This window comes from Ambystoma mexicanum, chromosome 9 (genome assembly GCF_040938575.1).
Source record: "Ambystoma mexicanum isolate Mex_15411 chromosome 9, UKY_AmexF1_1, whole genome shotgun sequence".
Classification (NCBI taxonomy): Eukaryota; Metazoa; Chordata; class Amphibia; order Caudata; family Ambystomatidae; genus Ambystoma; species Ambystoma mexicanum.
The window spans coordinates 1069481742-1069509641 of record NC_090931.1 but is presented as its reverse complement, the minus strand read 5'-3'; the positions used below and the strand labels follow the sequence as shown (position 1 = coordinate 1069509641).

Sequence of the window (27900 nt, the reverse complement as noted above, 5' to 3'; positions counted from 1 at the left end):
ATCAAAGGTCTGTCCTCAGTCCCAAAACTAACCTGCCCTGACCCTACAGCTAACAAACTAAAGACCAGGAGAATGACGCCCTTCTTCTAGGGCAGAAAGAGGCCTTTCCAAATGAAGTGTTCCATAATCCTCTTGGCTTCCTTAACGTTTCCTTCTCAAGGGTGTTGGCCCTATTATCTTCTCTGTCTTGCACCGGTCAATAAACAGTCTCTCTTTCTGCTTAGTTATGTTTGCTTCTTCTTCTGAGACTAAGTCTTAGGTCTCTGTACATTTCCTTCTGGATCTGGATGATGTATCCAAGGTTTAACACCACCTCTCTTTCCTGCATCACTACTACTGGGACAATTAAGATTCCCGTAGCTATCTTCGCTCTCTTTATGACTTCCAGTATTACTTGGATGAATACGATGGGTCCTGTAGTCTGGTTCACCCTTCTAATCGCATTAATTACTACTGGGCCAAGTTTGAAGGGGGGGTGGTGGTCAAATACCAAACACTTAAAACATAACATAATATGTAACAAATTCTGAATTCATAAAATACAACATATTACAACATATTACAAGTTCTAAATTAATAAAAACAGAAGAAGAAACAACCTTGTGGCTCCAACGATGCATTCCGCACATAAGGAACTTTCAATTGTTCTTAATATTGCCACTAAACAATTAAGTGTCAAATGCACCTTCTCCTCACAATTGTTCTCTACATATGTTGTCATATTTAAAACAAAACAACATTTATGATATCCTACCTCATATTTTAAAATTAATTATACACACCATTAAAGACTGCTTAAGCATCTTCTAGTCTCAATGCAACCAAAAAGTTTATTATTGCAAGTCTCAGTGTTCTTGTTGGTGTTATACAAGTAGTTCCAAAATGTTTCTACAGTGAACATTTTATATCCTTCATTAAAATGTTTAAAGTATCTATTTTTCAACAATTTCGGGCATTTTACCAGAAGATGTATCAAAGTTTCAGGCTCATTGGAGTTATTGCAGAAGCGGCAGTAATTCTTATCTGATGGGATCAATTTCCATTTAGCTCTAACCTCTTTTGTATGTAAAATATTCAATCTAAATCTGATGAATAAATCGCAATATTTAAGCCCTGGAAATTTGATTACATAAGATTCAGGTTTTAATAAGATTGTTTTTTTTAATTAAAAATTAGTACACCTCTGAATGTTTGCATTGCAAACATTCGGCACAAGTATTAATCCAGTCTAATATTAGATTTAAAAAAAAGTTTTTCTAGCCTTATTGGGATCTGATATAAGTATTTCCTCAGTTACGTCCGCTGCTGCCAAGAACACCTGAACCTTACATCCCCAAATTCTCATATTTTTGTTATCAGTTAATTCTTTATATTTAGACAGAACACTGAGAATAGAATTAGGTTTCACATCCATGATACACTTTCTGTGCAAACTACATAATTTCCACATGTACATGGCATAAAGCGATGTCAACCCCAGCTTGTACCATAAAATACACATGGATACAGAATTAGGCGGATTCAGCAGTTTCTTCCAGAAGGTGCCCTCTATTCTTGTCCAGAAGGTATCACCCCGCCAATCCCGTGACTCTGCACCATATATCGTTGTTGGAAACGCTTTCTGGCGGTAGAATGTTATGGCTGGTAAAAGTGAAAACCTGCCATATCTTTTATTCAAAATCATAGCCTGAGCAGAAGCTGTTTTCATTTTTGTACAAAGCTCTGTGTAATATGTAGCATCAGATATCAGCTGATTAACATTCAGCCCCAGATACTTATATTCACGTACAATTTCCAGTGACTTATGTTGCAGCATCCAATTATAATTCTTCTTATTGGTCACATATGCACTCAAAACTACCATAACCTTAGACCTGGACAGATGAATAACTAAGTTATTTTCATCAGTATACACAGATAATTGAGTCAGTAACGCCTGCAGTCCCCTGGCCGTCTTGGCCAACAATACTAAATCATCGGCATAGAACAGCCAGGGGATTGAATGCACCCCTAATCGTGGAGAGTCCGATTTTACCTTTTTAAAATCTCTCGCAATATCTGAAATAAAATCAAACAATGTTAACGCCAAAAGGCATCCCTGTTTCAGACCTCTATGTGTATTAATGGATTGTGAAAAAGAAGTTCCCTGGAAACTGAATCAAAAGCAGTTTCGAAGTCAATAAAAGAGGCGTATGTGGGTTGTTTCATCTACAATTCATGCTGATTAATAGACGTTCCTATGCCTGGCATAAAGCCTGATTGGAAGGGGTCATGAATATCATGTTCCTTGCCCATTCGTTGAATTCTACCAACACAAGCAGCGCAAATAACTTTCCCGGGGCATTCAACGGAGCCACCGGTCTATAATTCTGGGGACGATGCCGATCTCCTTTTTTATAAATGGGCACAATGATCAATTTTTGCCATTTACGTGGAATGCTTTGGAAGTGTATTACTTGGGAAAATATCCCCCTCAAGACTCGAGCCCAAGACTCCGGGTGTTTCTTCATCATAATATTAGACAAACCGTCTGGCCCCGGAGCTCTTGACGAGTTAAGTCTCATAATATGTGAGATAATATCTGCTACATTTATAGCCAGCTGTGTAAGATGTTCAAGATCTATAGCTGGGATGTAATAAGACCACGGGGAAATTGCATATAAAGAGTTTTAATAGTTCACCCAGACCTTCAGGTACGGTATTTATTTGCATGGGGGACTGTTTCTCAGCAAATACTGTCTTTAAAAGACCCCATATCATGGCAGAGTTTTTAGAAGCCAATGACTTTAGCATTAATTTACCATCAGCTAAGTACATCTGCGCCCGTCTCATTTTAAACCAGTTGGCATATTTGTTTTTGAATCTAGTGGTTTCACGAGTTGTCATAGCAGTTGGTAAATGTTTAAGTGCACGAATATTAGTTCTTAAGTTAGTTTTAGCTTCCTGCAATATTTTATCAAATGAATGCAAATGTGGTTTGACATTTTTTGCTGGATGTAACTGTTTAGATTTGAACTTCTGTAAAGCTGCGACATATAGACCTTCTTCCTGAATAATTGCAGGTAGTAAAATGTCTGATGGATAAGAAATAAAACGTCATTAGATCATTCTGGGTATCAGGTGACCATCTAAAGCGGTTACCTCTAGTCGAAGTAGCAACTTGATGTTTGTAATAATCCGTTGTCTCCAGCTTTTCAGTTTGAGGTCATGCTCATGTCAGTTCCAGAATATTGTGATCGCTCACATTTCGATCTATAACTCTGAAACTTTTCATCATGGTGAATAAATTGTTGTCTACAATAAATGTAATCAATTAAAGCTGTTTGCTTGGCCCTTTGCCATGTAGGTTTCAGTGCAGTATCGTCCTTACTAGATCCATTAGTCATTAAGAATCCCCTGTCCTGCATTAGATGGTTCCATTGGTTTATCGTTGTTTGATGTTTCGTCTCCTTGCTTGCGAGACATTTCATGTTAAGGTCCCCTGCAATAAATAGTATGATCAATCGCAGGGTCCTTTTCAATGAGATCTTGCATCAGTTCCAGGTCATGAAAAAACTGCACCTCTTTAATGGCTAAGTGATTCCAGTAAAGATTTAAGCAAGCAACAGACCCAATACCAATCCTAACCAATTATATATAACTGTTGGGCACCGCCCATGGCGTTAATCCAAATCCTGATGAATTTTTTACTGCCTCCATTAACCCAGCCATAGGTCTCTCCTTTGTTAATATATGGCCCAAAACTAATGATATAGTATGGTTATCCCAAACTGGGGGGTGGGGGGTTGGGGGGTAACCATACTTCTTGAAGCAACACTATATCATAATCTGGGAGTATTTTAGTAGATGATGAAGTCAAGTGCCTATGGCCTCTTGTGTTCCAACACGCCAATTTATATGTAAAGTTAGACATGGTCTTGAATTGTTAATGTTTTTTTACTTGTGAGTGTTCATTAGTCAAAGTTATAGTTTGAGCATTTGGCTGATTGCTAAAAGGATAAGAAATTGTCAAAGGGGCAGTCAGCCAGGGTTTATTGTAAGCAGATACTTGTTTGTTAGGCATCGCTATATTGTTTGGTAACATTGATTCAGTTGGATTTAGTACCAAGGAACCCAGATCATAGATTTATTTTTTTATTTATTGTGCGGTAGCCAAATTTGGACTTTTAGCACACTCAACAACACATACATAAAAAGGAGATCAAATTAAATCAATTTACATGATCTATTTACATAGATTTCATGTCTAGTTTGCCATATGATATTTCTGCCATATATGTCATGTCTGACCACAGCCGAAGTCATCCACAGTTTTTCCACGGAAGTATGATAATGATGCAGAAATTCTATCTGAGCAAATTCACTAGAAGTTCTATCTTCTAAGGATGATATCTCGCCCATGATGTTTAACAGAGAATTCCTGTTAAGATCATAAATCAGGAATTCCCCACCTCGACGTTGTAAGTTCAAGCTAAAATGTGTGCTTGGATGTCTGCTTTTTTTTTAGATCCTCCAATTTCCATAGTAGCTGTCATTCCATTTTGTGAGGCCGAGTAGATGGTTGCTGTTTCAGACCTTGGCCCAGACCTAGTGGTTTACACTGGTCATCTTGAACAGGGAAATATATATTAGTACTTTTTGCCAGATCAACCTTATTTTGTAATGTCTGGGGACCAGATGCAAATAAATCGATAGATCTTTGTATCTCCTCCCGTCTAACCTCCAGCGTGCAAAAATTGTTCATCTCATTCCCCAAGGAAAGATTTGTCAGAGGATTCGAAGGAAGAGCAGCTGTTTGACTTATTGTTTTTTTTAATCTGCAATGAATCTGCCTCGCACCCTTTTGCACCTCTTGTATGAGATTATCTAATGGTGGATAAGACAAGTCCACTATTGTTTGTTCAGAAGTGGATGCCAATTTATTTTGCTTCAAGCCCAATGCCAATTTGCTCTTATTTATCACTGCTAAGCCTGCTTCCTTCGCCCTCTGACTAGGTAACTTAAGAGAATGGGTGAAGTAGCAGGAAATTTGACTTAGTTTGTACATTTGGAGTTTTCAAATTCTCACTTTTTTTGGTCTTCACCGTTTTAGCTGATATAGACTTTTTTTTGTCTTCAGCAGCAAAAATGGTGAAAGTAGGTTTACAGCATACATTGTCTTTAGTGAACACTATTGCAGGTTCAGGCACCTCTCCATTGCCACGACAATTTCTATGGCACTTCTATCTATCTCTGGACAGTTTGCCCTCGTAGTCGAGTCAATAGGAAAAGCCGTTTTAGATAAAGGCTTAGGTTGTCTTTTTATGATTGTATTATTAAGCAATCTATTTTGCGGGAGAATTTGTATAGCTTCCCCACTGATCTGTTTCATGGGTGGAGTACATGAGAGAGCATTTATCTTACACAGTGTCTGTCATAGTAGCTATTTCTACCGTGTGTGGCAACATTGTTTTTGTTTCGAGCAATTATTTTAATAAAAAGTTTGGATCATGAGTCTAGAGTCAAGGGTTTCATATAATTTAGCTAAAGAGAATAAGGCGGTGTTCATTACCTGTAAGGATATTTCCGCAAATGAAAAAGTTGAAGATGCCGCAGCCTCTTGACTTTGTGACACAGGGTCTTTCAGCTTCCTCAGCGTCGGTTGTATGTATGATAACAAGAGAGCTGAAGACGCACCAGGTGAATTAGAAAACATCACAGGTGATTGAGAAAGATGTTCAGATGTATATCGAATCTGTCATTCTTCTTTGCGGCTTAGTCGACGCACAGGCATCACCCCCCTCTACAACAATTATTGATGTCCCCCAGACCCTTTCTGTGTCTGCAGACATAATTTGGTCTGTGCTCGAAGTTAGTCGGGTGCACATCTTGTATAGTATCATGCACAAGGACCTCAGTGCGCAATTGTGTTTGTAAAGGTTGGGCATATATCCCTAGCAAGATGGATTCGGCAAAAGCTACTAGCAACGAATCAGATGGTGTGCATAGGTCAATTTGCGCTACCTTAATTATTTCGTTATTAGAATGCAGTGTATTCAAAGAGATTGCCCCTGGCACTGCAACTTCTGGCTCGATCTCATTCGCTATGACAAAATTGCTTTGTTCTGGGTTGCACTTCCTTATATCGGAGGCTAGTGATATGCTCTTAACTCGTGTGTTAGATTTCATACTGCGACTTAGGTTAATTGAGTACGAGGAGTGTTTGGGCGTTTCCTGCACTCTAGCAATTGCCTCAGCTATTCTTTTTGGTGAAGGCTTTGCTGTTATTAAGGTATACAATTTAACCATGCACAAGATAATAAACTGCAGACGTTAATAAAATACACACAAAAGTTATCCCAATACCCACGACTTTAAGCGAGCCAACATTAAGGAAACGTATCGAAATGAAAAGCTTACTCTGCCTCTACGCCCTCCAGCGGTATCAGCCCTTGATCAAGCCCGTTGTGAATGCGCCCGCGGTAATATGGGCTTCTGGGAGGGGGAGGCTGAGTTCTTGATTACACTGAAAAGTTAGAGATAAGTAGTAAATACAAAAGGACTTTAACAGAAATTCAATGATTTTTGCTCTTTCAGACCATAGATGAAAATATTCACTGTAGAAGAAGTGAGTAATCCAGTACAAATAGCTTGTTTGTATCAGCAGCCTCGATATCAGCCATATCAGCCCTTGATGAAGCCTTTTGTGAATGTGCCTGGGGTAATATGGGCTTCTGGGAGGAGGAGGCAGAGTTCTTGATTACACGTTGAAGAAGTGAGTAATGAAGTCCAAAATAGCTTGTTTATATCAGCAGCCAAACGGAGAGTGCTCGGCCGTATCAAACCTTGATGAAGCCCTTCCTGAATGCGTACATTCTTTTACTTCTTTTTTACAAAGGTTGATGGTTTTATAATTAATTTACTCATTTTTCAAAGAATAATGTGTTAAACAATGATGCAATGTGTTCCGGTCTCTGTTGATATGTTTTATAATTGATGCCCGCAAAGTGATAAACTGTTATATTGAAAACAAATATTTTTAAAGGGTATGTTAAGAAAGACGTACATTTAAGTATTTAACTATTTTAAAAATTAAAATGTACGATTTAGGCTTAAAAAGTTTCAAGGGCAAATTGATTTCTGTTGCTGTAGCACAGACAGCAAAACGAGACCAATGTAGTTCTGAGGATTTACCATATTCATAAGAACAACTTGAAGTCTCTGTGAAACTGCTACCAAATAACATTGCCCATGGCCTATGTAGCAGTACACTAGTATCCCCCCTTACACTCACTCTGCATCACTAAAACATACACAGTTGGTCATTGATTGCCATGGAAACGATCCCTGCAACACTCGAGGACACCTACCATGTTTTCTATGGCACGTGGCTCCTGGTAATTACTGCACTACAAGCCCGGGGACAGTTGTATCATGAACCGCTAATCATAAAAAATGTTGTTGTGTTTTAGCCAATGTTAAACTGAACTGTCGTAGGGGCAGTGTGCAATGTGCCTTGCTGGACGATTTTAAATGGACTTGGAGCGGAGAGAGGGGGATATTTGGGGCCTTAACTCTTACCAATATGGTCAATTAATTGGTGATGAACTGTTAATTCTGTTATTGTGTTTATTCTGTTCACTTTGGTTATGGAATTACAATTAACTGTATCTTTACAAATCTTAAATAAAGGTTTAAAAAAAAACACAGCAATTTGCCTGGAAAACCGGACTTAATTGTAAAATTATTTTTGCAGGTGAGCCGTCTGTTAATCCTGGGCGGAGCAAATGTAAATTACAGGACTGAGGTTTTAAATAATGCTCCAATACAATGTGTTCAGTCTCACCTTGGTCATGAAGAAGTGGTTAATCTTTTGCTGGAATTTGGAGCCACCTTGGAGGGCGTGTCTGAAAATGGTATGAGCCCCCTGTGCTTCGCTGCTGCTGCTGGACATAGAGAAATTGTATCTCTGCTGTGCAAGAAGGGAGCAAGAGTAAGTGAAGGAGCAGCACTGTTCATCATGTTGTACCCCATTTTGGGTTTGTCTCACTGTCATTTCATTTTGTAATTTGAGGTCATGCGTTGATTGGAGATTAGTTTGTATATGGGGGGCAGCTTTAAAAACTTTCTTCGTAGTGGCACATGCTGAATTGGCATCGACTCCATAGTTTAGTGAAATGTGGGGAGGAATCAAAGGAGGTTTAGAGTCAGGGCTTCACAAAACCCTCCCCAACTACAAAGTTTGCAGCCAGGTTCATTATGTGGAAAAGGGGTGTGATCTGGTATACATAGATCCATTCATCTGTTGTCCTTGTCTTGCTATGGTGCAAGCCTGTCAAAGGGCAAAGTGCTTTGCAGACATATTTTTACAGATGCCTGTTTGTATTTCAAGGCCCCTTATAGAAATGCTCATACAAAGCATGAGCGTTTCTCTGAATTGATTTTAGTATGTTTCTTTCACTAAAGACTAGGTGCAAACACACACCCTACACCCAGATCAGTAGGAGGCTGACACTAGCCCTCAATTTACCAGGGTGCCAGGAACCAATGCCTAATCAAATGGTGGAAGTGTGCCCAACGCTTAATGTTTGGAAGGCCTTTGCGCCAGAAGCCAGACTCCCGTGCAGAAGGCCCAATTGTGAATAACTTCTCTTACTTAAAGGGTAATGTGGGTGCAGAATGCTAAGGGCCTTGCAGTCGGTGCATGTATCCCTTCGTGAAATTACCTTAGATGTTCCCTTTCATATATATTCACAAATCTGATAATCTGCTTGAGCGTGGCTACAATCTTGAAGCGTCCTGTCCATTTGTCCTGTAAAACTCTGTCTTACTGGGACCATAATAAGAACCTGTTGGTCTGGAGTAAACTCCACCATGTTGGCCTTCTGGCCATGCCAATGTTTCACCAGAGCCTGACCGGCTTTCACGTTCTCAGAACTCTCTGTCGTCATGGGTGCCATCCTCTGTTTGAGGCCTAGCACATAGTCAGTAATTCGTACTAGCTTCAAGGTTGGAGTACTCTCCAGACCTTCCTTAATCAGGCTAAGGGCCGACTGGATGGCAATAGAGGAGCTCAAAGGAGCTAAAGCCCACTTCAGCTTGAGGCCTACCGCAATAGGCAAAATGAAGTCATGGCAGTAGAAGGTCCCACTTTCTTCTAAGGGGTTGCTCTAAAGCACCAATCATGCACGTCATTGTTTGATTAAACCTCTCTACCAACCAATTGGTTTGAGGGTAGTAGGATGTTGAGAATTTGTAGGTGACACCACAGGTTTGCCACGTGGCCTGCATGTAGTGGGACAGATAATGTGACCCCTCCTGTCAGATACAATCTCCTTTGGAAATCCTACTCTGTAAAAATACTAAGTAGGGCCTTAGCCGCTGCCTGAGCAGTAACAGTTCTCATTGGTATGGTCTCAGGGTATCTAGTGGTATGGTCCACTACAGCCAGGATAAACCGGTTCCCTGAGTAAGTTGGAGCTTCTAAAGGACCAACAATGTCAATCCCCACCCTCTCAAAATGAACTTCCACAACTGGGAGGGGGCTCTAAGGGTGCCACATACTTGGATAAACTCTTAACAGACAATTGGCAATTGTGGCAGCTTCTGCAATGCTTTTCTACTTCTGCACCCATCTTGCGCCAGTAGAAATACAGTGAGGGTCTCTCTTTGGTCCTTTTTTAACTCAAGTGACCAGCCAGAGGGACCTCATGGGCTAGTTGCAGAAATGTGAATCTCTGTTCCTGGGGTAGCACCAGTCTCCTGCGGTCCCCTGCAATGTTTTAAATAGGTTCACTGTAGAGGAGGCCATCCTCCCAGTAGAGCCTATGTTTGCCACGTTTTTGCCCTTCACTCTGTAAAGCTGCCTGCTGATGCAGACCTTCAAGAGAGGGATCCTCTTTGTCCTGTACTAAAATCTGTCTTAGAGGGCCCACCTTCTGCAAGCAAAGTCTGCAGCTCAGGATGGTCTCTAGGATCCAGACCCTCTAGGAAGGGTTGACTCTCCTCCACATCTGAGTCCTCAATAGATGGTTCTGGGGATTCTCCTACTACAAACTCAGCCTCTGCTGGTGGTGGGGTCACAGGAGTGACCTGGAGTTTCTCATTTGCAGGAACTCTTCTTAGAGAAAGGTTTGAGCGTATGTTTTTGTTTTTTTTCCTTTTGGAGGCTCTGGATTTCTCCTTGGTCTCAGTGGAGAGGTCTCTCAAAGTTACCTCCCTGGCTTTTCTTGTAAGCTCTCTTCTTTTCTTAGAAGGATGCTTTGGTGTGCTGAAAACTACACCCAGGGCCTTTTAATTAATTTCTTAAAAGTACCCTACCAGGCACTTCAGACTGAACATTAACAGTGATTCTTATAGTCCTATCATTGCACACAATGGTAGCTGGCAAAATAAATGGGACACATTTGGACAGGACCTCCTGCTAAATTGGTAAGCCTTTTGGGGGCATTGGCAACCTCCTCGGACTGAAAGAAACTTTCTTGCGCCACAGTTATGCTGGCCCCAGTGTCTCCAATGGGAGTGTCCTGACCATTCACAAGCAAACTGTCTTTATAATACTCTTTAGTATGGATTTATAGACCTCTATATTCTGTTTTTCCACAGTCCCAGGGATACTAAAGAAACTGTAGCTTGAACACCATTGGGTTCTTCAGCTGGAGTGTGAACTCTAGCACCTGTCATTGGAACTTCCCCATCATGGGTGAAGGCTAAGGAGACAGATGGGTTCCCTGAAGGTTTACCCTTAGATCTGGGATCTCCTTTCACATGGTCACCAGACCCACAAACCACGCATTTCCCCAAAGTCTTTTTGAATTGGTGTTTCTGGTATCCACCCTCGGGTTTGGGCCCCGAGGTTTCACTAGCCCTATAATGGTTTATGGGGGAATGTACCCTTGTTATGTCTGTTGCCCTCTTCTGGTGGGGGATTTTTGGAATGATCCTTCTCCTTCTCATTCTTCTTATGCCTCTTCCCCTCCTATTTCTTGTGAAGAGCCCCATAATCCTTGTGAGTAGCCCTGTTGGCTACTCCCAAGTCAGCAGCCATTGCTTCTTGGGGTCCAGTTCTTTAGATTCAGCAAGGTGCTGTCTCAGCTTTGGGAAACAGGCATACAATGCTTTCTAGCATGACAAGACAGATCATACCATCACACGTGTTCCCTTTGTGGCCCTTAATCCACCCATCTAAGTTTTTCAGACTTTCACACACCCAAGCTGCCCACAACACTCCATCTGTCTTCTTGTGGCACCTAAACCTTTTCAGGTATTGGCAAAGGGTATTCCCAAACCTGGCTATATGAGCGGTCTTAAAAAACTGGTAATCTTCCCTATCAGCACCATTCAATTCCATCACAGCTATTCTGAGGGAGCCTAAAGATAACCCATGGAATAATTTACCTCTCGCATATACTTTGCACTTTCATGTAAATACAAAAGTATTCAACCAATCCAGAATATCAGTCTTCACATCATACACGCTTAGCAAATCCTTGGGGAGACAAGGCTTCCTGAACCTGGAGGCATCCGGCAATGAGGACTCTGAAACAGAAGGACAGTCAAGAGACAACTTTTTCATTTCATACTCATGCTGCATCTCTTTCTCTCTGAGTTGCAGTTCCTTCTTAAGTTTCTTTTCCTGCATTTCTGATTGTAACTCCATTTTTCTAAACTTTAATTGCATTTTCATCTTTTCAATTCCCAGAACAAGTTCTTGGGTCATGTTAGGTGTAGGCATTAGTGAAGCTAGAGGAGTTGTAGGTGGATCAACAGCCATTCCTGTATCCACATCTTCCTCACTTCCTGGAAGATGAGAAGTAAGTGTTACACTTGCCCTAAATCATCTTCACACATATCAATTCCCGGAATCGGCGTTACAGGCCTACTCCCAACAATTTGGTAATGCAACAAACTTTGGATCAGGTCACTTTTCTCTCCTTTTGTACCGAGGTCTCTGGATTTGCATATATATTTTAGTTAATCTACTGAAGGATTAATCAGAGCCTCTGCTTTAAAGTTTTCCATGTTAGTGATTTAGTAGTCACAGTATAGGTAACCAGCCTTGGGGCTGAGTCTTTGGACAGAGATACATCCAAGAGTCAATGTAATCCAACACTACTCAGTCCGACTCCTGCTACCAGTGTTAGGGGAGTTTTCCTGAAGTCCACTTGGAGGTAAGACTCTATAAAACTATCTTTTGGTATACAGGTCCCCAACTCTTAGTAAAAGTCTGTACTACCCAAATGATTGGTAGAATGGCAGAGAAACCAGACGTATCTTATGAGGAGGATGTGAGCTGTATGCAAGTACACTGAACCCAAGCAATACAATAGTCCAAAGAAACTCTTACACACTCAGTTTTATTATAATATACATTTATTCTTATATACACAAGCAAGGTAGGTAAAATCATATTAGACTAACCAATCCACATAGTAATTATGAATCCTTTTCATAGGTGACTGCTTCAATGGTAGTTGCTCACGCTTACAATTGTTACAGAAAATGACAATAAGGACCGTTCTACCGTATTAATGGTAGTGACGCGCACCCACATTTGTTAGAGAAATTATAGGTTTGTTCATTTACTGTCACTTCAGACAAAGTCTGTAAGAAGAAAAGGGAGGGTTATTCAACACAAGTTCATCAAAGTCAGTGTAGGAGTGGAACAACGGTCTTATGCATCAGCAGAAAAGGCAAAGTTGGATACTTTAGTCACTCAAATAAAAATATATACAAGATAACACATAGGGACCCTGCAAAGGACTCCCTAGTAGAGCATAAACTGTTAAGCCTGTGCCAAAGGTACGGGTGGACACCCAAACACCTTGTAACGCACTCCAGTCACACTGGAGTGACTATTTGGCTTGAGGTTAGTTCTACCTTGAGCCCCACAGTACCTTATGGTGGATGATGAAAACACAGCTGGATTCTCTCCTCTGCAGCAGCAATGGACCCGGTCTCCTGGTTCCTTGCTCTGGTGACAAAAGCATGGACTCTGAATGGGATGTCAAGGCAGCAGTTGCGAGAGAGAACCCCCTCAGTAAGTATTTCTTTGGTCTCAATTCTTCAATCCTGCACTCTGGTGAGGGGACTTGGATGAGTGGGATCATGCCTATGGAGATCCAACTGGAGCTCATCAAAGTTCTGGGCCGATTCGTCCACTCAGACGTTGTACAGCAAATGGGTTGGAGGTCACCTGGTATTTGGGCTATGCAGCCTTGGAAGAGGATGGCTCGATCTGCAGTTCGTCTTGGAGCTGGTTGGTCCCACCAGCCAAAGAGGAGTCGCCGCCCCTTCGTAGCTCCTTTTGTTGATAAGAAAACAGGGTCAGGACAGCAGTGGTCTCTTCCCGGTTACTGGAAGGGTCTGCTGGCGTCTCTGGTAGTCTTCAGTTTCGGGTCTTCTGTTCCAGTGGTTGACTTGCCTTCTGCCCCAGGAACCTCACCTGTTTGTTTTTCCATTCATTCCTCTGCACACACTCCCAGCATTTTACCGAAAGGGTCGGGTGGCTGTCCAATTAGGACTGCCAGCCCCCCAGTGGGAACTGGTTCCATTCAGGCACTCTAGAAGACAAAAGTCTGCTAGAGTGCCACTGGTTCTTTCCCCTCCTCCCTCAAGCACTCCCTTGTGCAACACTCCTGAAAAAACCTTCAGCAGACCCTACCTGTCCATCCAACTACTGCCCTATTTCAATCACCCCCTTCCTGGGTAAACTGCTGGAGAAGCTGGCCCTGCCCCAACTTAACTCGCACACTGAACTTGTAGGTGGTCTTCACGATCATCAATCTGGATTCCGAGCATCCAGAGGCACTGAAACTGCTCTTCTGAACTCCTGTGAAGGACTGCTAGCATCCCTGGACTCCCAACTCCCCAGCTGTCCTCATCCTACTTGATCTCTCCTCTGCCTTTGAGTCTGTCAACCATTCCATCCTCATACAAAGGCTCCACAATACCCTTGGTATCTCAGAACGGGCACTAGAATGGTTGACCTCTTTCCTAACTAACCGCTCTTCCCAAGTCATCTTGGGCACCTTCTCCTCTCTTACTTCCATCTCCACCTGTGGTGTCCCCCAGGGATCTGTCCTCTCCCCCCCCTGGCTCTTCAACATCTACCTTGCTCAGCTGGCACTCCCCATTTCCTCCTCCTCCTCCCCCAACTTTGTGTTAAGCAGACGACAATCAACTCTTTTTTCAGACTTCCTGATGAAACTCTTGCACCTTCCTTCATCCCTGACTGTCTATCTGCCATCCTGGCCTGGTGCACTTCCAACGATCTCTGCCTCAATGCCAGCAAAACTAAGATCTTTCCGATTGGGACCACTGCTCCCTCCTTCTTCCCTTCTCTCTGGCCTCCCACCTTGGGCTCTCACCCTGCTCCTTCTTCTGAAGCCAGAAACCATGGAGTCATCTTTGACTCCTCTCTCCTTCCTTCCTTCCTTCCTCCCGAATACTCAGGACATTGCTAAGAAGTCCCACTTTCAATGTTTTCTTCTCAAAGGTATTCTCCCTTTTTTCACTTTCCCCCAGAAGCTCAATATTTCCCGAGCCCTGGTTCTTTCTAGGCTTGACTATTGCAACAGCCTCCTCCTCAATCTACCTTCTCCCACTATGCAACCCTTTCAGCTAATCCAGAATAGAGCAACAAGACTTATCCTTGTGCTTAAACCCAGGGACCAGATCTCTCCTGCCCTAAAAAGTCTTCACTGGCTCTTGGTTGCTGCACGGATCAAATTCAAATCCCTCTGCATCATCCACAAGGCTGTGTGGAGCCGGGGACCACACTATCTGCAACTATCTCTTACTGAATATTCTCTTTCTAAATCTCTATGTTAGTCTAGTACCAACTCCCTGTGTGTCAAGTGTTTAGGTAAACAGAGAGCAGGAGGTTGTTCACTTTCCTCAGCTGGATAACTCCTATGGAACAGCCTCCCCTGAACAGGACCTTCTTAAGTTCCGAAAGCACCTCAAGACTTTCCTCTTTTCCTCTTTGTTAGGGAGAATTCTCTGTATAGGCAAATTTCCCAAACCTAGTGAGTCCCCCAGCAGCTTTGCTGGATTTTTGGGGTTTATTTTTTTTAGGCATGATTTAAGAATGTCCTTTGACTTTGTAATGTGTTTTATGGGATATGGGGTCTTTTACTCCATAGGGCTTCATGTGTTGTTGGTAAGTGTGTTACACAGCTCAGTGCAGTAACACAGGGGTGTCATAGTGACCCCCAAACATAGACTCCATACCCTGGGACTGACTACTGCCTCCCAGGGCATGTAAAGTCACCATTGACTTTACTAGTCTCAAATTGTGAACAGAACCAGTACAAACCATCATATTGTGGAAGTACTGGTAGGGGTAATTAGATTGCCCCTGGGTCTGTTTTCCAAGGTGGCACTGTTCAGTCCCCCCCTTGTCGAGTTTCTGGCTGGTGGCAGTGGTTACCACCCGAAATATTCCACCAGAATATTTCCTATGGGATTTTCCCATTCATTTTAAACGCACCACTTTTTTTGGTGCAATGTTAAAGATACCGCCGGGTTATTTATTTAATATTTATTCCCCGGTTGGGTCTTTTTGCCAGGACTCGGTTTTAAAATGGCATTTGTGTTCGCCTCTGTAACTCCAACCCAAGTCAAGCCCTTTGTTCCACTTTTTGTCGGGCTTCTCCACAGAAGCCTCCAAAAGTGGTGTCACTGTCTGGGTCTAGAGGATGTGTGGAGGGGGGAGGGGAAATAGGCACCCTGGCCTCAGCAACTCAAGTCGCACTCTTGTGTGATTGGCCCAGTGGTGAGCCGCCCGGCTCACCACTTAGCATGTTTGAGTGACAGCTAGGACTGGTGAATAGGGGTTTTCTGCATAAAAGCAGGGCTTTGGGGGTCTGGAACTTGAGAAGTCGCCACAGGACCAGGACCTAAAGAATCCAAAGAGGGAGAAGCTGAGCCGACCTGCAACGACGACACCACCGGTGGAGCCCTGGTGAACCGACTCACCACTTCCCAACGATAGAGAAGATCTTCTTCCAGGAGAGTCTTCTTCCTTTGAGCTGGTGGGGTTAACCATTTCACCCTCTTTTCGCCTTCCTGGAACGTCTCGTGGTCGAATCGCCCGTGCCAAGCACCCAGGCGGCCGGATAGCCGCGCTTCACAACTACCGCGAATAAAAGGGTAGTACCTTTTAACCGGGAAGCTCTGCGGCTGGTTTCTTCCCTGGCAATGCAACGACCTCCAGCTTTCCTCCATGTCGAGATCTTCTCTTCCCCTGGACGAAGCACCGACTTGCACCCGCTGCCAGGAACAACTGCCCCCGCTGGAGCTTTCTCACCATTTCAGGTACTGTGTCCCGCCTGGTCTCCCTTGCAACAGACTGTTCAAGGTGTCCCGTAAATCCTTGACACTCTATCCTGGGGTGACCTGGGACCTGTTAACTAACTTTTCCGAACTGATCTAACTCCTTTTTGAACTATCTGCAAAGACTTTTAAAGAGTACTTCCACTGTGTGATCTTGGGCACATTCCTCCTTGCTCTCTCCAAGAGTGGGCCTGGCCTATGAACTTTTTGCTCTACAGTAGACCCTGCCTTTCTTGACTTGCTGTGGTTCTGTTAAAAGTGTTGGTATTGTGTGCTTTACTATTTCTGCCTTTTCTCTCCCTTTTTAAATAATTATTGGAGTGCCATCTTGGTTAAGCGCTCACCTCTGTGTTGATAATAAGTGGTGTTCTTTTCCTAAGACTTGTTGAATAATTAAGCAGGGAGGTGTATATATTTCTAGTGACTGTGTTTGAACTTGCTTGACATATTAGTGCCAGTGTATTTTTACAAGTGTGTTTTTAAATAAATAATTATATACGTTTATACCAAAGCTCTGGTCAGTGTTTGCTTGTGCTACTGTATTTTTGTACCTAATGTGTATACTGTATATACTGCCTAACTCTTCTTGAGAGAAGTCTAACTGCTCAGCCACAGCTACCAGGTAAATCTGGGTGGTACAGACTGCTACCAATTGGGTTTACTGCCAACACCTGTAGTCTTAAACTTTTTGCAGTGGTCCCTAAGGGAACTGCACAGGTTTATGCCTAACACACTTCCTTTCCTTCTTCCCTCATGTGCTAATCTCACATTGGACCCTTATGCATCCTCAGACCCCTGACCACTGTGAGAAACCCGGAAGTGTTTCACCCCCCTAGTCTCTAGGAATCTGTCATCCAGGTGGCCAGGACGCAGCCATCACTTTTGGATACAGTTCCTAAGGTGGACCCATGTGGCAGGATCACCTGGGTGAGGGGTCTTTGGGGAGTGGGACATTGGATGGTGAGACGTGGTATCCCTTTCCCTGTAACACCTTTACCCCATCCTAACAAATAGGATATTTAGGAGCTCAACAGCCCGCTATGAGAGAAAACAGATTAACCCCTGAGCCGTATACTTGCCGTGTCCCAATACAATGATCAGGCAATTACTGACCATCACACACACCTGACTTCGATTACACTTCCCCACATGGATAAAAGGTGGAGCACGAGAGCACACTTTGAGCGAGGCAAAGCACACGAGGAAACAGCAGTTCCAAGATGGCAGTTTAACAAGAGGAGAAAGACGGCAAAACAGAAGGAGATAAATTCCCTTCACCTTTTCGACAAGGAACCCTTACTTTTATGAAGCCTCGAGAATAGAAAGCGTAAGACCAGGAAACCAGTCTGAGGAATCCTGCATGGTATGTTGGAGATACCCGGGGCCCTCCGGCATCGATAATCAAGGCGGGGAGAACCTCCAGCTGCCGTGGTACTGTCCTTGGCTCCAACGACAAAGCAGTGTCAGTACAATCAACATAGCCGATGAGTTGGGGAGACCGATATAAGAACGGTATGTGTTGAAGCCAAGGTTGCAAGCGGCAACATTGTATGGCGAGCACTGGTACGAACATTGTATGAAACGCATGTGATAACCAACGCAAGTAAAGTTGAACTGCAGATGAGTGAGTGAACTTTGAAACCAAGATGCAATACCTTTGACAGTGTGGTCTGGCACCACGTGTGTGCGCAATCAAAGGTGGCTGAGGAGTGACAAAAGCGAAAGAGTGGCAAAGGCTTGTGAATCGAATTGGTCCTGCAAAGGGACAAGCAAAAACCTGTGCACAATCGAAAGTCTTCGATGTTGATACAGGAAAGATTTGTGTTACAAAAGGAATTGGTTTGAGCTCGGCAGAGACTGATTGAAGATTTTGTGTCAAAGCGGATCTGAGACCGGCAGAGAGTGATCCGAGGAGAATAGTAAATCACCTAAAAAAAAAATTGTGTATGTGTGAAACACAAAAAGAAAAGTAACTTTGTTGCATCAGGTCCTCTAAGAGAAGAGACTTTGAATGGCCAAGAGACTTTGACACAGAAGGTCATGATGTTGAAGTTTTGAACTGCACCCTCTTGCTAGAGAAGCCAGAGAATTTGCTAAGCTCAAGTGTGCAGCCCTGTCCGGTGCTGAAAACGTGGGCATGGGAAGCGAATAATTGATATATTTATTTCGGTATTATTTCATTCACAATTTTTTGATTCATTATAATTGGAGGGAACCCTTGCAAACGTTATGTTAATTGGCTTTTATACTGCTCGAGTCCCTGTTAGGGAGAATTCTCATTCTATGGCTAATTTCCCTCACCTAGTGAGTCCCCCAGCAGCTTTGCTGGATTTATGGAGTTTTTTTTTTTCTCCACTTGGTAAGAGTGTGAGTCTTTTTCCCACTCTTAAATGTGTTTTGCCATGTGTGCTTCTACCGTTTGTGTGATCTTGGGCTCTGGAGCACACCACTCCATGAGCCCCACTTTTGGTGTGTGTTACAAAGCACTTTCAGTGCAGTGACACAAGGTTGTCTTTGAGACTTCCCACTGACTCCTATTTTTCTGGGGATGACTACTGTCCCTCAGAAACAGGTAAAGTTGCCATTTACTTTACGTAGTCATTTAAAACTACAGACCCAGTACACCCCATCTTACATGGAATACTGGAAAGGGTTAATTCCTATCCCTTTCTGTCTGTACCTCTCTGAGCTTTGTTTTGCTCTTGTAACATTTAGACTTGGCTGGTGGCAGTGGTATCTACCCTAACCTTTCTACCGCGATTATACTATATAAACGTGGTATTGTTCCAGGCTATTATATTAGCCTCAAACATAAACCCGCTTTGACCAAATACTCTTTCTTTTGGCTCCGGTCAGGTTTATTCACCATTTCTTTTTGTTAAAGTCCTTCTTGTGTTTTACTTTGCGCGGCAAACCAGGTTTGCCTTCTTTGTTCACCGTGTTTTGGCGGGCTTCTGCAAAGAAGCCCTCCTCTTGGCGCCTGGGTGTCTAAGTGGGCTGTATGTGAGGGAGGGATGTAATCCCCCCCTGCACAGGGTATCCTAGGAAACCCAAGTCGCACTTTGCCATGATTGGCTGAGGTGGTTTTCCGGGCAGGACAACCCCCCCTGGTGCGTGATTGACAACCAGGCTGTGTGAATGGGGGATTTTCGCATAAAAGGCAGGACTGTTGGGCTGGAAGTCAGTCGCCACTGGAACTACAAGGAACAGAAGAGAAGCGGAGAAGAAGACGGCTGCTGCAACTACTGAGTCCCGGTGAAGCCCTGCTGCAGTCCTGAGATATCTACCCTTCAACAACCAGAGAAGATCCAGTCTGGAGTCTTCTTCCCTTGAGCCTGGTGGGGGTCAACCAGCTCATCTTCCACAGCCAGAGGATCCTCTTTGTGGTCGAAATCGCTGCACCCTGCTGTAGTGGTCCAGATAGCCATCTGAAGAGCCTTTCGTGTTTTAAAGGAGTGCACCTTATATTCACTGTTGCTGCTGATGGCCTCATCCCTGGGTAGTGCAGCTCACTCCATACTTCCCCCTTCTTGTCCCCACGACGGAAGCTCCAGGAACTGTAAGTCTGCGGGAAACTAACAGGATCAACTGCCGTGGCACCAGCTTCTTCAAAGAATAAGGTACTGTGTCCAGCTTCAAGGAACTAGGGTGAACCCCCGTCTCCTCATCCAAGGCTTGCCCTTGTCTTCCTTCCCTCTTGTAACTTTTGCTTCCTCTGTTGACAATATCTAAGTACTCCTAGCAACCTTGAATCTTGAACTGTCTGACTGTGTGATCCTCGACAACAGGAACCCGGTTCCACTTGACACTGGCGCTGACCTATTGTCTTTTATTTTCCAGTCAGCAAGTGTTCTCTGATTCTGTCTGCCTTGACAAAAGTATTGCCTATGATTTTTGCCCCCAACTCTCTTTGGTTAACTCAGGTGCTAAGTGTGTTTTTACCCCGGTAACATTTATTTCCGCGGATACGCGCATCTTTAGTAAGACCGAACTGTCATTACTGTCAAAAAGTGATTGCATATGTATTCCTGGTAACGTCTTTTGTTTCACAACACCGGTCCGTCAAATCATAAGGTACTTGCCTTGAGTTGACCTGCACAAAGAGAATTGGTTGTGTGTAGTGTATTTTACATGAGGTTTTGAATTTCATAGAAATGAAATGTTTTGCAAACAGATGGTTTAGAAATAAATGTACTTTTACTTTTCAACCAAAAACCTTGAGTCAGTGTTTGCTTGAGTCACAGTAATTGTGGTCCTTTGTTACTCTGCTACTGCTAATTTGCTCTTGAGATAAGTCTAGTTGCTCTGCTACTGCTACCACTTTAACAGTGTAGTATGGGCTTGTACCAAAGGTGAACTTGTATTACCACTTGTAGTCTTAATTGTGTGTAGTGGTCCCTAAGGGCACTGCACAGGATTCTGCCCAACAGTCCCCCACCCTAGTGGTCTTAAAGCACTGAGTCCTTGTTGGTCTTAAAGCACTGAGTCCTTGTCTGTGTGTTAGTGAATTGTGACCCCAGCCAGGGCCTTAAAGCAGACAGTAATCTGTGGGAGGAGAGGGAAAAGGGAAAGCCAAGGAAACAAAGGGTAAGTTGGGAGACAATGGATGAACAGAATGGAACAAACATTGGTAACAAACAATACAATAAAATAACATAAGTGAGAATGAACATGTAAGCAGGGATGTACAGTTTTGGAAAGAACAGGTAAACTGAGAGAAAGAGAGAGCCTTAAGGGCAACCTCATCTTTAGGAGGTTCTTGATCTCTTAATTGTGTGGAGGAGATGTATTAAGACTTGTTATGGATGTAGGATGGCCTGAGATGTGCTCTGGAGCTCCAGGTAGTTCCAAGTCGTTTTGTTGGCTATTTATACCAAATTGTAATGTTTAACTCTGATAAGAGTTCCTACAGGCTGGAAAAGGCAGGTCCAATTAACAGAGATGTGTGCTATGTATTGAGGATATGCAGGTGATAGAATGGGAATGGTAAACAAAGGTATTCCCACTTTGGCCTTGTTGACATATGTTAGGAGGCCACCCTACTTATGAAGAACTGGGAGCTCCGAGTGGTTAGCTTTAGCCCAAGTAAGGAAGCAATGGAGAGCAGTCAAGGCTTGGTCTCAGGAGAGTGCGAGTGCGGTCAGGGACCCTCAATGAGTTCATACAGACTAGAACACAATAATTCACTTAATTCAGTAAGTTATAAAAAATAGTTATTTATTTTAGTCCTTTGGAACACACTGCACAAATGAAACTAGCAGTTAGTGCTATCACACAGTACTCTCTAATACATATATATCAATAAAGGTAAAAAGAAATTTCAAATCTGAGTCTGGTACACGGACTCACTTCCAGATTCGACATCGTGCCCACCCGCTGATTGGATGCTCAAAAGCGTGAGGTGCGTCATATTTCTTTTTTAAAGTTCGCCATGTTGGATCTGCGGATATCCGCCAGTGTCCCCGGATAGTGTGGTGGGGAAAAAGTCAGTAAAACACATTTATGGGTATTTGGTGGTCAAAAGAGTGGCTGGAAAGGGTGGGGATGGGAAGGGTGGGGGTGGAATATAGTTGAGGGAGCTGTTTATATAGGTAAAAAAAAGTGGGTGCAGGTGCCGCCTAGTCTGCATCCATTTTGGTGTCCGGGGATATTATTTCAATTGCAGGGGGTTCAGGGCGAAATTCTGTTATTTGAAGGTGTATTGTACGTACTTGTTATATGGCTTAATTATATTGTGGTGGTTGTGGCCAGTGATCTAGCCATTGGGCAAACACACTATAGAAATGTGTATTGTAATTATAGGTACTGTGTGGTGGGAATATACAGTATCTGTAATATGTCGGAATGATGCAATTGAAATGTATATGGTATTTATGATTGTAGTACAATTGAGGATAATGCTCATTTATGTCTCCTCCGCCTTTCACACGGTCAACTATTGTATCCTCATTAAACGGTTACATGATACCTTTAGCATCATGAACTTGGCACTGGGCTGGCTGACCTGTTTGCCTCACTAACCGCCCCTCCCAGCTGCAACTGGGCCGTTTGTACTCCACCTCCTCAGTGTCTACCTGCAGAGTACCCTACGTTTCTATCCTATGATTGTGGCTCTTCAATATCTATCGTCCCTCTGGCTCATCTGAGGTCCTTTTTCTTTTCTCTTTGCAGTGTTCTGTTAATGACACACAGCTTTCCTTAAATTGCTCTGAACTCATTTCTTCTCTTCGTTTTTATGCCCGATTGTTTGACCGCCATCGAGGCATTGTGTGTGGCTAACAATCTCTGTTTCAATGTCAGTAAGAATGAGATCTTTCTTATTGTGACACGTGTGCCCTGTTTTTCTCTTACCCTCTGGTTGCCCTATTTGGGATTTCTACTCTCACCATTTTATGAGGCTAAAATCCTTGGGGTTATCTTTACGTTCTCTCTTTCTCCTTTAGTCCTTACATTTTGGAGCTTATAAAGAAAGCCCACTTTCAGTTTAGCCTCCTTATAGGCATTCTACCGTACTCTTACGTCCCGTCCCCTTTCCTCCATACTGTATGGGCGTCCCTTCCAAGGGACGGAAGACAGAACCCTTTTCACCAGAAAAACCTTCTTCCCCTTTAAATTTAGAGGCGCGCAGGGGCACTGCCCAAGGAGCATGCGCTGCCCTGACTACGCCCTCCGGCGCCACACCTCAGTCCCCTTTTACGCTTCGGCGGGAAGGGGCCGAATTCACAAGCGCTCCTGGGTTTGGCTTTGGCCATGTAATTCCATGCGCGGATACTTCTTCTCTTTGTCTTATCTATTTCAGGTACTCGGTCCTCAGGCGTCACGCTCCTCCCTGGCGCATGTCGACTTCTACAGGGTTCAGCAGGTGTCCATCCTGCAACGGGCTCTTCCCAACTTCAGACACCCACGTCCTCTGCCTAGGTTGCCTTGGCTCTGACCACGGTTGGCAATCATGTTTGGTGTGTGATTCTCTGTCCTCGAAGGCGCTGAAGAACAAACTATCCAGGTGGAGGGAGCTCTTCCAGAGGATCTCAAGAACTTCATGAAGCATCAAACCAGGCCCAAGGTAGGGACAATATTTTCCAGCGCACCCCGCAAGGGAGACTCCTTCCCAGGGACTCTCCCGCATTGGAGGGAACGGCCAGGTCCTTCTACCGGCACGTGCCCCAAGGCTGCAAGGTTCTTGTACCGGGTGTACACCCGAGGGGCTACACTCTTTTACCAGCACAATGGCTGAGGGGCTACGCCCGAATACCGGCAATACGTCCGAGGGTGTGCCTAAACGCAGCTCTACCGACCCCCCGGGTCGAAGGTCTTACACCTACCGGGCCGAGGCCTGAGGAGCAGGGTAGGCCTTGGGATCCACACGCAAGAGTCTTGAACGAGGCCGGGCCCAGCAGGCTGAGCAACACGTCGTAGGCACGTGGTAGGCAGCTCGACAAAAATGACCGGTGCACCAGAAAGGGGCACCCGTCCGACGCCATTCCACGAATTCGTCGAAGAACGAATGTCAAGGTGGGACTGGCCTGAACCACGTACGTGGCCTACAGACTACCCTTCATTTTCACAGGGCACATTTCCCTTGCATCCGTATGGGCAGGGTACACAGCGGCTCCAGCAGCCCCCCGCTACTCCGTCGGTACCCCCTGCCACCTCTTTGGCCAGTGAGGAGGTGCTCTTCGAGAAGTTTCTCTGCCTCATGAGGTCTCCTCAGATGGGGGTTATCATCAAAGAGGCAGTCAGGGAAGTCCTCCCCACCATGCTAACGGCACCACTGATGCCTCCATCGGGCCCCCAGGCCCTGGTGCAGCCGCCTCCTCCAGGGTCTTAACCAGACTCATGAATGCTGTGGCGGCCCTCCTCAGAGCGCAGGGCCTCCACATCTACCCATAGGGCGATGACTGGCATGTCGGGGCTACATCTCCGGAAGCGGTTCACCACTCTTCCCATGCCCTTATGAATACACTGCACAACATGGGCTTCTCGCTCAGACTCAAGTCACAGCTGCACCCTACGCAGAGCAGACTCTGACATTTCAGGGACTCATTTGGGACACTTGCTCCCAGAGGATTTTCCCATCGGAAGACAATATCTCGGCTATCAAGAGGGCCACCGCCCACTTCCTCAGCAGAGAGGGGACCTCGGCATGGTGGAACCCACATCTCCTGGGTCTACTGGCGGCGGTCCTGTTAGCCGTGCCGCACACAAGACTGAGGATGAGAAGGATTCAGCTGCACTTTGCAGCCTCATGGAAGTAGGAGCGGGGCTCGCAATCCGAGATGATCAACGTTCCTCCATCTCTCCACCCGGTCCTAACTTGGTGGTCCATGGACTGCAACCTACGGACAGGCAAACCCTTTCGGCCACCCTCTCCGCAGGCTACCGTCACCACAGACTCTTTGCTCGAGGGCTGGGGAGCCGCCTTGGATGATCTCTCGGTCCACAGCACCTGGACTCGACAGGAGCAGGAATACCACATCAATTGGCTGGAGCTGAACGCCATCTGGCTAGCGCTCAGAGCATTCCTACCGCTTCTCAAGGGAAAGGCTGTCCTCATCCAGACAGACAACTCGACCAGCATGTACTACGTCAACAAGCAGGGAGGCACCAGATCCCCTCCTCTGTGCAGGCTGGCGATCAGCATTGGGGAATGGGCCTGGAAAACGACATTTACCTCTCAGCCTCTCGGCAGTCCACCTCCCGGGGGAATCCAACCTGGAGGCGGACAGGCTCAGCAGACTGGGAGTGGACAATTACGAGTGGCAGCTAAACGACCTCGTTATTCAGGAGATCTTCAACAGGTGGGGGTTATCCCCAAGTGGATCTCTTTGCCATCTGGCACAACAAGAAGTGCCCCCAGTTCGCATCCTGGCAGGGTCAGGGCCCCCGGCTCTCTGGGCGACGCATTTCACATCTATGGACCGCCTACTCCCCCGATCCACAGGGTAATTTGCAAGATCAAGGAGTCTCACCGACTTCTCATTCTAATAGCTCCAGGGTGGCCAGCCAGGCCATGGTTTTCGGAACTACTCAGCCTCTCAGCCTCTCAAAGGTGCCCCCGATGCACCTTCCGACGGGCCCAGCACATATTCTGGCACAGCAGGGGGCCAGAATCATCCACCCCGCGCCAGAAAAACTAGCCCTCACAGCGTGGTACCTGAGCAGGTAACGCTTCAGCGCCTTAGCCTTTCACAGGCCAATCTGGAGATCATACAGGGCGCCAGGAGCAAGGCCACCAGGGCCCAGTACAAAAGCAAATGGACCAGATTCTGCCGCTGGGCAGACTCCAGGGGAATCGACCCCTTGGCCTGCAATTTGGACAACATGCTCTCTTTTTCAGCGCACATTGCTCATTCGGGCGTACAGGTGGACACCTGCCGGACATATCTTGCAGCCATTGGGGCTTACAGGAACTCGGAGGAAGGCATCTTTTCCTCCTCCAACCCTATAGTCAAACATCTGACTGGTCTCGCGAGGCGCTACTTGCCCTTCAAGAGACCGCACCCCGTTTGGGACCTTAACATGGTCTTGGCCACCCAAATCATTCGAGACAATGGCGTCTGTGGACATTATGCTGGTCACCATCAAGACGGCCTTACTAGTCAGTCTTACCTCGGCTCGCAGAGTCAGCGAGATCCAGGTGTTGGTCGCCTCTCAACCATATACCACCTTTCACAAGGACTAGGTAGTCATGCGGACTCGCCTCTGAACCATATACCACCTTTTACAAGGACAAGGTAGTCATGCGGACTCACCCGGCATTTCTGCCTAAGGTTCCATCTGCTTTTCACTTGAATGAAGAAGTAGTCCTTCCTATGTTCTTTCCCGATCCCAAGGATGAAGCACAGAGAGTGCTTCACTGCCTGGATGTCAGGCGTGCCCTAAAATTCTATTTGGACAGGACCAAGGGCTTCCACAAGTCAGACGCTCTGTTTCTTACTTTCAGAGGCTCGAGGCCAGGCTATTAGGCCTCCAAGGCCTCCATACCCCGCTGGATAGTCTCGGCCATCAAGGAAGCGTACGAGGGACAGCACAAGCCGCTCCGGGCCAACATGCATGCCCACACAGTCAGGGCCAAGGCAATGGCCATCTCATTCCAGCGCCATGTCCCTTGGCAAGTCATAAGCAGGGCGGCCACTTGGGCCTCTCCCTCGGCTTTCTGCAAGCATTACTGTTTGGATGCCAGCTCTAGATCGGATGTGGCTTTCGGACAGGCGGTTCTCAGGAACCTATTTGCTTAAGGAGGGTCTCCTCTCCACCCGGGGGCTACAATCAGTTGTAATCGCCCATACAGTATTGAGAAAAGTGAACGGGACGTAAGAGTAATTAGAAGTTACTCACCGTAGTGACTAACTCTTAGTCCCCTTTCCTCCATACGTCCCACCAACCTCCCCCCTAATAATACTTGTGTCATTAGGCAATTTTAAATCTATTGTCGACACGTCAATGGGGACTGAGATGTGGCGCCACAGGGCGGAGCCCCACGCGCTCCTAAATTTAAGGGGGAAGAAGGTTTTTTGTGGTGAAAAAGTTTCGGTCTCCCGTCCCTTGCAAGGGACACCCATACAGTATGGAGGAAAGGGGACTATGGACTAAGAGTATGCAAGTCACTACAGTGAGTAACTTATAGTTTCGTCACCTTGCTCCGGGAGCTCAATGTCTCTAGAGCCCCGTTTCTATGTAGGCTGGACTACTGCAACAGCCTCTTAACCTCCTCCAACAGCCTCTTCCTTAACCCCCTCCTTTGTTGTCTTTGCCCCCTTCAGCTAATGTAAAATAGGCTTGGCTTGAAGCCCAGGGATCATATCTCTGCAGCCCTAAAATCTGTGCATTGGCTCCTGGTGGTTGCAAGGATGAAATCCAAGATCTTCTGTATCATTAACGAGGCTTTCTGGGGTCGCGGACCACAATATCTCCAACTTTCTCTCCCTAAATACTGCCCTTCTAGAGCCCTCTGCTCCTGTAACACCATTCTCTGCTTGTCAAATGCTTTTTGAAACAGAGACCGGGAGGCATGTGTCTCTCTTTGGGCGGTGCCTCTGTTTGGAACAACTTTCCTGCTCCTCTTATACTTCAGCTAGAACATTCTTAAGTGGCAGTTGGTGTGTGGAAGTTTAATGTGTTGATATGGTTATATGTATGAGCTTTCTGAACTAATTGGTGGGTAGATGTGTGACTGTTTAAAAGCAGGCAAAAGGGTTGTCTTGTGCGATGGTGTGCATGTGTAATCCAGGTTTTTTAATGATCCATGGCCTGGAAAGGGGACTGCGCAGGGAGACCTCGGATAGTCATGAAGGTCCATGGATTATGGTTCTTGCTGTATGCTAGAGATAAGTATTTGAGACAGAAAATTGTTTCTGGGCTTTTTTTTCTGTAGTATAACATTTTTTATTATTTCCATCAAGGTAGCTAGTGGGATCTTGTGCCCCACAGGAGAGTAGCCTGTGTGGTGGCAGTATTAATTGAAGAAGATGAGGTAGAAGAAGACAGCCTACTACTTCCTGAGAAAGGAACAGTCTTTCTCGGAGCATCCTGGTGGTTGGATTTGGTGTGGCAAGGCATAGAGGTGGTCCTGTAGGAGTACTG

At 45.1% G+C, this 27900-nt stretch overlaps 1 protein-coding gene across 4 annotated transcripts in view; it reads left to right on the top strand.

The window, feature by feature from the left end:
- Positions 1 to 27900, top strand: part of TANC1 (tetratricopeptide repeat, ankyrin repeat and coiled-coil containing 1) — a 2406012-nt gene that overhangs the window by 1837272 nt on the left and 540840 nt on the right. For all 4 annotated transcript variants that reach the window (XM_069616378.1, XM_069616375.1, XM_069616376.1 and 1 more), the window contains one exon: positions 7736 to 7972. In XM_069616378.1, the coding sequence (XP_069472479.1) occupies positions 7736 to 7972 (237 nt within the window). The remainder of the gene's footprint in view (positions 1 to 7735; positions 7973 to 27900) is intronic.